Source organism: Gymnoscopelus microlampas (assembly GCF_963454915.1).
Source record: "Gymnoscopelus microlampas genome assembly, chromosome: 2".
Taxonomy (NCBI): domain Eukaryota; kingdom Metazoa; phylum Chordata; class Actinopteri; order Myctophiformes; family Myctophidae; genus Gymnoscopelus; species Gymnoscopelus microlampas.
The window spans coordinates 39,831,416-39,846,093 of NC_139939.1; the positions used below are offsets into that span (position 1 = coordinate 39,831,416).

The 14,678-nt window shown below is 41.5% G+C and overlaps 1 protein-coding gene across 1 annotated transcript in view; it reads right to left on the minus strand.

Annotated features, from left to right (window-relative positions):
* The window catches only part of mmaa (metabolism of cobalamin associated A), a 13,585-nt gene extending 625 nt beyond the window's left edge, over window positions 1-12,960 (minus strand). Inside the window, exons 1-8 of the mRNA XM_084083050.1 lie at window positions 12,812-12,960; window positions 11,422-11,602; window positions 10,697-10,945; window positions 10,191-10,313; window positions 8,792-8,962; window positions 7,718-7,803; window positions 5,212-5,361; window positions 1-1,775 (exon numbers count right to left, since the gene is read on the minus strand). The exon at window positions 1-1,775 is cut by the window's left edge and continues 625 nt beyond it. Of these exons, the coding sequence (XP_083939176.1) occupies window positions 1,482-1,775; window positions 5,212-5,361; window positions 7,718-7,803; window positions 8,792-8,962; window positions 10,191-10,313; window positions 10,697-10,945; window positions 11,422-11,584 (1,236 nt within the window). The 5' untranslated portion in view covers window positions 11,585-11,602; window positions 12,812-12,960 and the 3' untranslated portion in view covers window positions 1-1,481. The remainder of the gene's footprint in view (window positions 1,776-5,211; window positions 5,362-7,717; window positions 7,804-8,791; window positions 8,963-10,190; window positions 10,314-10,696; window positions 10,946-11,421; window positions 11,603-12,811) is intronic.
* Between the last annotated feature and the right edge of the window lie 1,718 nt (window positions 12,961-14,678).

The following is a 14,678-nucleotide window of genomic DNA, read 5'->3' on the forward strand; positions in this document are numbered from 1 at the left end:
TTATACTTACAACATATTTTAAAATGCCTGTCATGGAACAATTAAGCTGAAATATTTGTATCATATATAATATTATTATCACAAGACCAGCCATTATTTGCCCTGGGTGAGGGGAGTTAAGGACAGAGGGCACTAAGCTTGTGCTATTTGGTCAACTGCCATCATCGCTGAGTGTTAGGCTACAGCTGACCAGCAAAAGCTAAAGCCATATCTTTCCTAGGGGTTAAACGGCAGCTGACAAAACAGCAAAGCTAAAGTGCAACTGCAATCTGCACTGGCACCGCAACGGCCCAGGCTACTAAGGAATTTGCCAAGTAAAACATGGGCAGAATTTGGCCGCCAAACACGGTTGCTGGGGTAGGTTTGGTTTAATTCATGGCTGAGGAGACACTGGAGTTTATCTGGTCATGTGAAGCATGGCAGCAACACACCTTCAGTGTTCGAGCCAACTCTCCCCCCACACTGTCTGGGAATACCAGCGGGACCATTTTGCTTGCTGGGGGACTTCCTCGTTGCCAGATATCTATTAACTTACAAGTGTTGATCAAATTATATTTTCTAGTTGTCTTTGTGAATAAATAAGGCTATGGGTATGTGACGAGTTATCACTTGGCATTTGTCATTGCCCTCATATTATCCAACCTTGGTCTACCAATAAAGGTAGACCTTTATTAATTCCACAGGGGATGTTCAGTTTCAGCTTCAGCCAGCTGATGGCTGCTCAGATGGTTGTGAACAGCACTCGGGGGGAGTTGTTATGGTCAGGCACACCTCAACATGTACAGTATAGTGGGCATACAGGGGGGCAAACCAGGGGACAAACTGATTACCAGATGGCCTCTCTAACCACTAAGATACGGCCACCGGGTTGCATATACTTGGGCAAAGACAAATACCTGGCTGATAGTCTATAATATATTTATATAAAATATTATACATAAAATATATATAAAATGTTTAATATTTAACATTTGTGTTGTGAATTGATAGATTCCTATTCATATGAAATTACATCTTCGTCTGCAGTCCAGATTGTCTAATATTGAAAGTTACTCTGCAGTATGTGAGAACTGAATACTGGGCAATGATGTATGTCCTTTCCTTATATTTGGAGTAAACAAGTTTAATTCAGAGTCTTTGTACCAACGGGATTTAAAGTATGGATTTAGAATAAAAGGCTGAAGCTTCGTACGGCTTCAAACTAGCTACAGTACTGCTTTCAGGTCTGTTCATATCCACTGGGTCCGACAAAGTTCTGTATCTTAATTTCATTAACACACTAATGATGGGCCAAAACTGTTGAATTCGCCCTTCAGACGAACTTGGCAATACAGTAAGAGGCACTGATCCAACACCAGGCACCAGTAGGCCCCTCACTCTTCAGAAGTGCAGTGGTCCCCGTGCCAACTATGATGAAGATGATGATGCCGATAGGTCATCGGTCAGCCCTCGGGAGGAGTCTCCCTTGGCGACAGTCCAAACTATGATGATGATGAAGATGAGAAGGCTTTGAGCAGCAAGTCAGCGGCCAGTCCTGGGGAGATGGCTCCCCTGGTGACCCTGTCCTCCAAGTGGGGCAGCTCTCCTCTAACGGCTGGGTGGTTCTGGAAGTGTTGCAGGACGCTCTCCTGGATCAGACTCCACATCCAGACTTTGTGCTGGGCCCTGCGGCGGCGCTGCAGGTCCCCACTGTCCAGCATTTTGTCCCGAAATGACTCCATCTTGGCCCAGAGCTCAGGGATGCCCTCACCAGTCAGAGAGGACACTCGCACCACCTGGTGGGGGTGGGGGGTGGGTGGGGATATAGTATATGTGATTTAATAGGCACATGCCCATGAAAAGATGTATTGGGTAAATCTTATGCCAAGCCTGGGTATTATGGAATGACATTTTAGATATACCCCTGAAGTTATAATGCATGGTGGCTTGAATTGAGTAAAATGATAAGGCTTCATGATGACGGACAATTCGATTGGACAGATGGCTGCAAGGAGAGTCGAACTTGGGAAATTTCTGCCACTTTAACCACTTGAATTTAGAGGGGGGGGGTACGTTTACGTGGAGGTTGTGCTTGCCCTCTGTTTTTTTGTGGCACTTAAGAGGCCAGCCGTCTAGAACAGGGTTGGTCTGTATGTCTCCACAAAAGTTGACCATCTACCTTTGTCACTGCAAACGCATGCTGCCACATGCATACCGTGAACCACACAGCGGAGCTGATGCGGCTAGGCCAATCACAGCTCAGTGATATTAGCAATCAGCTGACCCTGCTACGCCAATCACAGTTCAACGTTAGCTACTACAGTAGCTGTTCTTTGCTAATCTAGTTGTTAAGTCAAATATTGTACCTAGGAAGCTAGTTAATATCAGCATTATTACTTGATTTGTAAGTACAGTATGTATACTACAGTAGTCTGAAATAAATGTTTTCATCGATAACTATGCATTGGTTATATATTATTTTTAGCGGCGCTGGCGCCGCTCTATACATAGTATAGAGCGGTCTCTATACATAGTATAGAGCGGTCCTGCTCTATACCTGGCTTTTGCGTCAACGTTCTGATTGGTCAGACACGTCAACAAAGTGATTGGTCAAGCTTCACGTGACACATGGCTATAAACACATTATAAACACATATCGATGACAAAATGTATCAAAGGCGCCGCTACCTTCACACAGGGTGTGATTTTTATATTATATAAAAGCTATTCACGATTTAGAGGTACTTTGATGACGCAGTCGGCTGTGCTTTGTAACGTTGCTACAGTCCCATATCCCAGAATAACAGTGAAGAGTGCCCTCTTGGGTTTGATGGCAACATGAAATAAATCCTTATTTAAGATTTCAAGTCTCAGTTTGAATAAATGGGACTGCCCTCAGGACAATTAAATCACTCGGCTTAATCCATTACACTGAGACGTGGAGCTAGAGGCACAGCTAGATCTCGCAGCGTACTGCCGTCTTCAGTAGCGGTATATTGAAATGTAATCATTTTGGCTTGATAGAATTGTGGTTTTAAACAAATTAATTACACAACAAGGCCACCCCAAAATAATTCTGCTGACACTTGGCCTTATTCTAGAACAGCTACTGTATTCTTTTTTGTGTGTGTGTGTTTAACATTATGCTGAAGAAAATCAAGTTCTAACAGCCACCTATCACACAGCCTCAGGGGTTTCTCTTTGACTCTATAACATCTTGATCAAACACTCATTGTTTTAGCCTATAAATGACTTGAAAGAGACAAGCGACTTGGATTCATAAAGATATAATTCCAACAAAATTAACTTTACCTAAGATTCCAAAAACATTGTGATCAAATTAAGGATGGATGAAATCGAAAGAGGACGGTAGATTAACAAGAGAGAAAAGACAGAGAAATGGAGCTCATATAAAACAGCATTAGACATAAGCAACAAAGTGAAGATTAAAAAAATGTAGAGTAAGAGAGAAAATAGGCGATAAGAAAAGAGACAGAGAAGAGAAGAAAGAGAGATGGGGGCTTATCTAGAAATTGTGTTAGGCCTAACCAATAGAGCGAGGCAGGGCAACCAGTTAAGAGTAGGGATGGAGAGAGAGAAAGAAGAGAGAGAAGAAACAGAAACAAGATGGGAACAAGAGTGCAAGACAGAGCATGTGACAGCGAGAGAGAGAGAGAAAGAGAGAGAAATCAGGCTTTTATTCAGAGTGTGTGGGCTTCTAATCAGGAAAATGCATGACACAGCAGCAGCATTCAGAGCAGCGGTGGTGGTGAGGGGTTGGATGGGTTGGAGCTAGGGGACTGGGGGAGGGGAGGGTGGTCGCTGTTTGGCCGCCTGCCAGGTGGGCAGATGCTGCATTGGACCGGGGAGACAAAGGGACAAGGCCAGCGAGGCGAGCAAGTGAGCGGGGAGGGAGGGAGGCAGGCGTGAGGAGACACTGCAGTACTGATTCTGTGAGGCTATGACATCATCAACTCCCCCCCCCCCCCCCCCCCGGATCAGCTGACCTCTCCATGGGTTGTCTTGTTGGGGTCGGTTAACAGTGTGTGTGTGTGTGTGTGTGTGTGTGTGTGTGTGTGTGTGTGTGTACGTGCATATACAGTATGCTTTTTCTTTTAAGGACAGACTCATTTCAGTACAGCCCAGCAAGTACTCAGTTGAGATGTCAACTGACAACGCTTTCAATCTTCTCAATCAATTTGAATCTTATTTTTACCGTCTAGTATAACCTCCAACCCTCCACCCTGTGCCTCAAGGTTTCACACACACATATGCTCCTCACATGAAAATGCACTCTCTCGCCCACACATTTTAAACATAAAGACTCCCTTTCCCTGTCTATTATACACTCTCTCTTTCTATCTCTCAATCTAGCTGCTTTCACACATGTGCTGTAACCATGAACTTATCTAGACATTAGCCAGAGGGGCTTGTATGTGAAAATGCAAATGTACAAATCAAATAGACCAGACATAGAACAGACTTGACACTGCCAGCTCCCAAGTAAAACCTGCGTAGGGCTGTAACTATCAATTATTTTCTTAGCAATTATTCCATGAATTCCCTTTTCAATGAATCAAATAGTCGAGAACCATGGGGATTTAGAATGTGTTAGATTTTTTTATATATCAATGAATTGACACGAAAAAAAAACAAATAGATTTTTTATAATGACTAAATTGATTAGTCTGACTACTTGAGCCCTGTTTTATACTTTGTCGTACAAGTGTTGGATAAAGATAGCGAACATAGCAGATCGACAAGCTCACAATGAGTCACGAATCACGATGCGATGCATGGTGAGGTTTTAGATCTGCTATTTTTGCTATTAAACAATTACAGTTCGAATACCTATTGCACCCCTACTGAGCCCATTTGCATATACAGCAGGTCACTGTCTGCAGAATTCACAACAAGCAAGTGGGCATATTGATTACGTTACGGAAGATAGGGACGGCGATATTCAGGAACAATCTCAGAATTCGTAATTTGCTTGTCGACGAGCCGAGGAGAGAGGAGGCTCCCAGAGGAGAGAAGAGATTCTTGGACACGTAAGTGGATCCTTCGCGGACGATATTTGATGTATGAACTGAAATCTGTAGCTACTGGATACTGCAGCCGACCACCTCCTCAGGCTATGGGATCTAAACTCTACACTTTTCAGGAGATGGGATCCAAAAGTCACAGCAATCGCGGACTGTAAAATGATGACACACACACACACCCACACACCTTTGGTTTCCAGGTCGTGGATTTTTTCCTGAGCAGTTTGAGAGCGCTGGTGTACTCGGCCTGGATCCGGCGTGCTGGCACCAACAGGTCTCCATCGGACTTGGTCACCACCACCAGGTCGGCCATCTCTATGATGCCCCGCTTGATACCCTGAAGAACCAGAGGGCTCGGTCAGTTCATGTTACTGCACACAAATCTCATGTCTAGAGTCCTAAGCTGATTGAGGGCACTGTGAATAGAGAAACAACTGGAATAGTTTCTCTAATGTTTTTCTGTTGAGTCAATGAGTTTATTAGATTGCTTAGAGCTACAGTTTACTGCAATATGTCTGTTTACAGAGATGACAAAACGCCATGATGCTGATGTTTTTGTTTTACTGGGAAACCAGTCCTACATTCTGAAGCCCTGAGATTGACGTCTCTGGGCGGTTTCCCGCGATCTTTTGACGATTGGGCCGATTGACAGCCAATGGCATGCTTGTAAATTTGTTCCCATCATGGTTCCCATGCTCTGGGCGGGCGGAACACAAATCGATACTCAATAGGTGGACTGCAATCCGCATGTGGACCACGGCACAACTATCCCCGGACTTTTCACAATATATATTATTTGTATCATCCGCAAGGTGTTAATTACCGTGAGTCAAAAAAGCTCTGTTCTACCCACTGCAGGCAGCGCTGTCTGTGCCTGAGGCTGCTTTTCTGTGTGAGGAGCCGACAGGTTGTTGATTGGGGTCATTGAGAGTTCAGAGTACCAACGTTACTTTCACTTTTGACCAATAGCGCTCTAGTACTTTTAGTTTTTGCCAGGAGTTCAGCAACAGTAGAAGCCTAGATTCCAAACATTAATGAAAATGGCTTGTTCAAAGTTTAGTGAGGTTTTTACGAGGTGTACTCCTGTAGGACTTTTTTGCTAAAGTTGACAGGGTTCAAATTTACAGACACCTCCCTCACTTTCTGGATAGGGTCACCGGTCACTTCAGTTCTGACCATAATTGATCAAAGACAACTCGACCCTCATCATAGCCAGCCATCACCGTTTTGATGCGTTTGCTGAATGTCAACTATTAGAACTATTTGACAGAAGGATCTTCATCATGTCAGGCTGTAGGACACCTTGTGGATCTTTCTGCATCAGATCAGGCTGTGTGGGACAACTTCAAGCCGTCTCGCGTCTATGAGAGGGTGTGTGTGTGTGTGTGTGTGTGTGTGTGTGTGTGTGTGTCTCCGAAGCTAATCTCGCAAAAACATTGGATTGATCAGTGGCAAACTTTGTATGCACACTGCCGAAAGGCCACAGACATACCATTTATAAAATATCTAAGTTGATAATTTTATAAAGGAAGTCAATGGGGCTCTGATCTTGAGTCCATTGTGAGTCATAGACAACTGATGTCATAGATGACAGATGTCACAGGATGGCCACATGAAATTTGAGATCCACATCGGAGCCACGCTGTTCCCATGTGGATTAACTGTCACTAAGTCTGTTTGATGCTTTAAAAATATCTGTAACATAAATACAGAAGCCCAAAGGAACATGATAAGTATCTTGTATATAGTAATTAATTCCAGTTTGTACGTGTTGAAGCTAAATTATGTGCGCAAAACCACTAGACTGAGTGACCCCCACTTAACCTGCAAAATGTGTTACAGAACTCATGTATAGATGTATACAGTATAGTTGCCTAGATACAGCTAGAAGTCACACATACATTAAAGGAATATACATTTAATATGACAGCTGAAACCATAGCTGAACCACCCTCAGTTATAAATAGAAAGATCTGTGCATTTTGATGTGCAAAGTGCATGCTCCTTTTCATGCATGTTGCCCTTTGAAATTGGCAGAGCAACTCCATTCTGTTTTAAGTGTGAAACAGTTAATTTTGTTGCTCCAAAATGTCTCTCTGGGGTTAGTGAAACTGTCTTGTACTGAAAAGAGAAGAGTTCATATCACCGCAACTGCTATGTGTTCTGTCATGGGGTTCTAGAGTAACACAGCGGACATGCCTAATCACTGTCAGTTGCTCTAGATCAGGGGTCTTCAACAGGGGGTCCGGGACCCCTAGGGGGTCCTCAGAGTTACTACAGGGGGGCCGCATTAACCACTTGAACCCCATTACCCATATTCTGAAGAGAACTTAAGCCAAAAATAGCCGATCTACAAGCTCGTAGATTGGCTATTTTCGGCAAAGAGGTTTGGTGTTGGTGTATGAAATCTATGAAAATACAATTTTATACAGTGTAGTGGGGGTCCCTGCTTCATCTGCTAGAGGGTTCTAGCCTCCTAGGGCTGAAAAACGTTGAAGACCCCTGCCGTAGATCAATGGTTCTCAAAGTGGGACAATCTGGGTTCCTTGAGGGGGTTCCAAATGGACTCTTATTACAGGTCTGTTTATGGGGGTCCTTTAAAATATGAGAACCACTCTAGATGAGAGCATCAGCTAAATGTCTAACACATAAGTCAATGGAATCTGGCTGGCGTGTCACTGTTTTTCACTGACCTGGAGTTCGTCGCCCCCTGCTGGTGGGATAAGCAGAACAAACATGTCCACCATGTCAGCCACCGCAAACTCTGACTGACCCACACCTGGAAAACACAACCCCATGGCTTCAGATTCACCGGCGGTTAGGACAGGCTAATACTGTGCTGTTGACAGCGTGGTCATTATTCTTAATCACAGCATTTCATCTTGCTGACATTTGTTTTATTTGTTGTTACCATATGCCCACTGTCTTGATAATTTCCCACACTTTATATTATGAAGGTTTATAATAAATTAATTATTTAAAGGACCACATCACCCATTTTCAACCTTATCTTTCTATAATTGGTCCTCTCCTCAGTAATACTCATGATATATCCCATCAGGGATAGTTCACCCAAAAAATTACTTATTTTTCTATCAATTACACACCCCATGAAGCCTTGAATTCGTGGAGATTTTTTTGTTTTTGTGGCATTCCTAAGCCAATAATTTGATGACCGGCGGAAAGATGCTAATGTCTCCGTTAGGAGACTCAAAGTTAACACTTTGAGTCTCATACCGGAGCCGCTGCCGGTCATCAAATTATTGGTTTAGGAATGCAACAAAAACAAAAAAATCTCCATGAATTAAAGTCTATGGGTTTGTATTAGATAGGAAAAAAAGTCATTTTGGGGGTGAACTATCCCTTTAAGGTGGCACCATTTCAGTCCCGTGTCTCAGAGGACGGCTGTGGACAGTTCGGAAACCTGCCTACCAGTGACATCATCGGTAGGCAGGTTTGGTCATTTTAAACAAGATTTCAAACTTTTTTTTTTAATTATATAATTAATTACTGCAGAACAATGGCTTCTATTTCAGCATGCTAACTAAGAGAAAGGCTGCAGTTTCTATTAGCTTGGAATCCCCATCGATGGTGTCATTGGTAAGATTCCATAGACCAATTATAAGATGATATGGTTGAAAATGGGTCAAAGTGCCCCTTTAAGTGTTCATTTAATGTTTGTTACATATTCTCTGAATAGTTAGCCTGTTGTGAGCATGTGTTTTGTGCAATTCAAGCAACCACTGGGAGGTACCAGGTAGTCTTACCTACAGTCTCTACAAGAACTATGTCATAGCCGCCGCCCTCACAGAGGACGATGGCCTCGTTGGTGGTTCTGGTGACGCCGCCTAGAGTTCCAGAGGCCGGGGATGGTCTGATAAAAGCATCCATGTCCCTGGACAGCTCTGTCATACGAGTTTTATCACCCATCAGAGAGCCTGGATGGAGAAGAGTGATGTGTATATAAATATCTATCAATCAATCAATCTATCAATCAAGCAAGCAAAACGGCATTCCATAATTTATTTCATTATTTTAATTGCAGTGTCATTCCATACATTAAGTGCACAGAATCTACCTAGGACTCAGTTCTTCGGATATTTACAAATCTTAGAATTTGTACGTAAAAGATTAAAGGTTTATTTCCCACTCCCCACTACTGCGCCATTCCCCATTAGAAAAAAAAAGAAGGAAATCCCTTCATTAAAAGGCACCATCTGTAACGTATGCTGCCACAACCTGTCCTCACTCCAAGCCTCTGCATAATCTGTGTCACAGGATCTAGGGGAGGAGATAGTTAGACACATGTAAGGCATGTCTCTACCTCTAGACAGGCTGGTAATATGCCTGATTGCCCATCAATGCATTTTGCAGTGCAAGTTTGTCCATAGGGTGTGCTGGTCTAAGTGCAAACTTGCTCGTATCTGCCGTATCATATCAACCTCCACTGTGACAGGTATCATCAGCTTCGTACGTATTGGTCTTGCAACTCACTGTCTTCATATTTGAAATCCACCTTTGACTCGCTCTCCTTCATCCATCACTTCTAGTGACATCCCTTCCTCACCCAAAGCTGCCCTCTGCAGCTGGAGCCCATCTTGGCTTCATGTGAGTGTCACTATCAACTGCTTTGGTCTATAAGGTGCTAGTCTGGAAAACAGACGAATCTGCCAGTGCAAAAAAAATAAAAAATAGCCTACGCACCAGTACGCAGTGATATTAGTCTGGCTATGCCAGGCTAATAAGGTGCAGCACATGGTCAATATCCCATTATATCTTAAGTATTTGTTTCTGATGTTCATTTCCCATTTAATTTCCGAACTGCTTTGGTCTATAAAGTGCTAGTGTGGAAACCAGATGAATCTGCCACTGCAAAAAAATAGACTATGCAGTGATATTAGTCTGGCCATGCCAGGCTAATAAGGAGCAGCACATGGTCAATATCCCATTATATAGCTTATATATTTGTTTCTGATGTGTATTTCCAATATCCTTTATTTTCTTCATTGTTTGTTTTCTGTTCCTTGCTACATCTGCCCTTGATTCCTGCTTTTAGCAATCAATTAAAAATACAATCCTTCTCCATAAAGATAATATTGATCCCATGAACACATACAGTTGCCAATGACAACATTAACATCATGATGGTGACGGTGTGAAAACTACCTCCTGTGTGGCAGGAGGAGGGGTCTACTGCCAGCACTGACACTTTGTGTCCTCGTGCCGTCAACATCTTGCCCACCACCTCGATGAAAGAAGACTTCCCTGCTCCCGGTGGACCGGACAGACCTGGAACAAACAATCAGCACACAGCTCAAACACAATGGAATGCACAGCCGAGTGAGCAAAGTATAAAAACACATGTTAAAGGAGTAGTTTACCAAAGAAATTACTTATTTTCAATCAATTACACACCCCATGAAGCCTTGAATTCATGGAGTTTTATTTTGTTTTTGTCACATTCCTACTCAAAGAGTCTCCTACCGAGTCTCCTTTTGACCACTGTCATCAAATTAGTAGCTCAGGAATGCGACAAAAACTAAAAGAATCGTCCATGAATTCAAGGCTTTATGGGGTGTGTAGTTGATAGAAAATAAGTAATGTTTTGGGTGAACTACTCCTTTAACAAGAGACAAAACAAAACAAAAAAAACACAGCAAAAACCTACAGACCTACTCTGAAGGCCAGCGGCTTCCCTTGGTTCCTCTGTTCCTGTTCCTTCCTGTAGGACAGCACCCTCTGCAGCAGCACCTGGGACAGCTCCTTCTTCCTGGGGTGCTGGGTCTCCACCAGGGTGATGGACTCGGCCAGAGAGGCCCGCTGACCGCTGATCAGTCCTTCATACAGTTTATTCAGCAGCCTGGTTTCAGGCGCGCTCAGATCTTGTATATGTTGGCTCAGAGCTGCATCCACACCGCCACCTACAGATAGGGCCGTCACCATTACAAATTTAAGTAAGACGATTAATCGTCACTCAAATAATTGCGATTCCTTAACGATTTAATTGTGTGTTTGGCATTGAACATTGGAACATACGAATCATTTTTTTATTTCTGTTTGCCTTTTAGGCTTCGTAATAAAAAAAGTGGCACAGAGCAGATATGACAAATAACTTAATACAATAATACAAAGCATATTTAAATGTTTAATCATTTAATATGTAATAATACGTAATATGTCAAAACAAAAAGCAGAAATAGCAGATCTACAAGCTTACAACGCGTCACAAAGTGACACGTTGTAAGCTTGTAGATCTGCTATTTCTGCTTTTTTCAATATTTGAAAATGTGTGAACATCTTTCAGCATGGAAACCACTATGACGATTATGCAAAAATAATTGCGATTATCTCAAATAATTGCGATTACACGAGTATGTATTAATTGTGACAGGCCTACCTACAGACCTCCTGTGCTGCCAGATGTGCCCAGGAGGAGGGATGCAGCGGTGACAACAGGTGAGGAGGAGGCATTGGGTCTTGGTGGTCGAAGGGAATGATGATGACAGGTGCTTATATTGATAAGACACGTGGCGGAGGAGAGCAAATCCAGTCGGCCCCATTTATAACACAGGGGTCGTCTACAGGAGGAGAATTATGACGTTAAACAGTGGTGGAAGAAGTACTCCTTTTTTTTTTACTTGAGTAAAAGTATCAATACTCTGTTACAAGTAAGAGTTTGGTATTCAGAATTTACTTTAGTAAAAGTACAAAAGTATTGGCATCAAAATATACTTAAAGTACCAAAAGTAAATGTACTCATCATGCAGAATGTCAAGTAAGTAACATTTTCAAATAATTGTATTGGAGTTAAAAGTACAATATTTGCCTCTGAGGTGTAGTGGAGTATAATAAGTAAAAGTATTGAAAATTTGAAATAAAAAGATATCAAAATTGTACTTATAAGTACAGTACTCAAGTAAATGTACTTGGTTACGTTCCACCACTGGCGTTAAACCCCAGTGTGGTGTAACGTTCAGGAAGGCAGTGACTTGTTTACATGAATACATAAGGCAACTAATGTTGATATGTTTCATCTGGAGACTCGTAGTGGCACTGCTGTATATTTGAAAATGTTGGTTAAGTGCTAGCCCTGAAACATGACTTGTATACAAGCGTCATGTGAACCATGGCTAGTTAAGTGCTAAATGCATACCAAGTGTTTACATAAGTGACGTTACGGGTGTTTACATAAGTGACGTTACAAGTGTTAATATAAGTAACGTTACAGGGTCCAGTTGCACCACCTCACGTTCAAACTTAGCCTAGTTATAGCTTAAATAAATGGCTTATAAAAAAGCCATTTAAACCATTTAGCCGGGAAAGCATCTCTGTCATTTTTAGATTTCTTTGGCTATTCAAAAATAGCAGATATACACGCGTAGATCTGCTAATTTTTTTTTTATGTGAAAATTTTGCAAATCTTTAAATATATAGATTTTTAAAAATACATATATGTTCAAAGATTTGCACACATTTTCACGATTTTTCAAAAAATAGCAGATCTACAAGCTCATAGCGCGGCACTCGGTGCCGCGCTATGAGCTTGTATATCTGCTATTTTTGAATAGCCAAAGAAATCTAAAATGACAAGAGATGTGTCCCCGGATTGAATGTGTTTAGCTATAACTAGGCTAAGTACTTAGTGTGAAGTGGTGCAAGTGGCCTCAGGTGTTTAGTGTTTACATGAGTAACGTTACAGGTGTTAAGTAACGTTACAGACTGCTTCCATAAGTTACACACAATAGTACCAACATTCACTGGCTAAAAGAGGAGCACTGACACTTTACCTATAACTGCGTCAAATCCACTTGTAGCGTTGTGTCTATCTTCAGATATCGTGTGAATCTAAACTACATCTTAATGAACACATTCCAATAATAACATCTATCTGTTATGATGTGATTCACGTTGACCTCTTAACACAAAGTTGTCTCCCACTCTGGTTTGCTTCACTTCCTACTTCTAGTGTTGCCAGATTCTGCGAGAGAAACAAGCAACTTGGTTTGTGAAAAAAGAAGCAAGAGCGACTTAAACATCGGCTATTAACATATCCGATCTACAAGCTCACAACGTAAAAATCTTGGGGAAAAAGGGGAATATTTTGGAACATCTATTCTACACAAATCGTATAACTGGCAAAAAAAAATTAGATGGGCGGTGAACAAATGTATCTGAATTTGAGGGTCCTTGACATTAGACAGAGGTGGAAAGACTGGTGATACGAGGTTAGACAGCAAGCTCAAATAAGCAACTACACATTAGAAAGAAGCCCCAAAAAACACAACCCGCAATTACCAATATATATTTACAAGCAACTTTACAGGAAAAGTAAAAGAAAATGTAGTCGCTTATAATAAGCGGACATGGCAAGGGGCGAACCCTACGTCACAGGAAGCCTACTTCCTGTGACGTAGGGTTCGCCCCCTTGCCGTCGTGATACCAACATGATACAGCTCCTCACCTTTTTTTAATGACAACATATTATGTTAATTTTTAGCCATGGTTCACATGAATGACAGTCATGTTTCAGGGCTAGTTAATTTTATAAGATTTTTCAATATATATATATATATATATATATATATATATATATATATATATATATATATATATATATATATATATATACAAATACTGTTTCGCTGGTTTGCGAAAAAGAAGCGACATAATCAATCACTGGGTGGGAAAAAAACACATGCTAGGACAGTGGTGTTGCCTACTCAGCCCAGTAGGTGGCAGCAAATATCATTTTTTCCTTCCCAACTTCAAGTACAGTCAAGGATGTTTGGAGTTACACACATCAGTGCTGATTTCTATAATATTTGTATAATATACAGATCAGCACTGAATTTATGGGTAAAATCTGAATATGGGGTGGAGGCATTTTTATGCTTCTATCCCATATGGGTAGGGGACATTTTTATTTTCTAAAAATATTAACATCTATTGCAGTAGTCTGGGATATAATAGGAATATTGATTTGTTTATATTGGTTTCATGTTTCTATTATGGCTTTAACAGTTTGATAGATGCCATTATTTTAAGGTCTAAGAAGTATCAAGGTTCATCTTGTCATTGTGGATGTACCACTTCTCTTTTCAATAACTAAACATAATGGCAGACAAAGCCACAGCCTGAAAACCTCTGCTGAATGCTGAAAGACCAACATTGCAGGTGAACAGATTTGTATCATAAATAGGAGCTTGATATAGCTACACGCACACACACACACACGCACACACACGCATGCATGCACGCATGCACGCGCACACACACTCACGAAAGCCTGCTTGTGCAGTGGATGCTCACACAAAATATATTCCTACACGTGTGCGTGTTGTGAACACATGCTAACATCAGTTTATTCTTTTGTTTGTTTTTAAGACAAAGAGAGGCTGTGTGTAATGAAACAATTTTATTGAATCTTCCAGTAGAGACTTGATATTCATGGAATAAATCTGCTTTTCTGGGAGTGCTACAGAGAGAGAGAGAGAAAAAGAAAAACATAACAAAGGAAAACAAAACAGGGAGGCAATCTGTGAAAGTGCAGACAAATGAAACAACAGAAAACGTTCAAAAATACAAAAAGAATATAAAGAATATAACATATTCTTGATAGCAAATGGGATTGCTCAAAGCATAAAAGAATTCAAA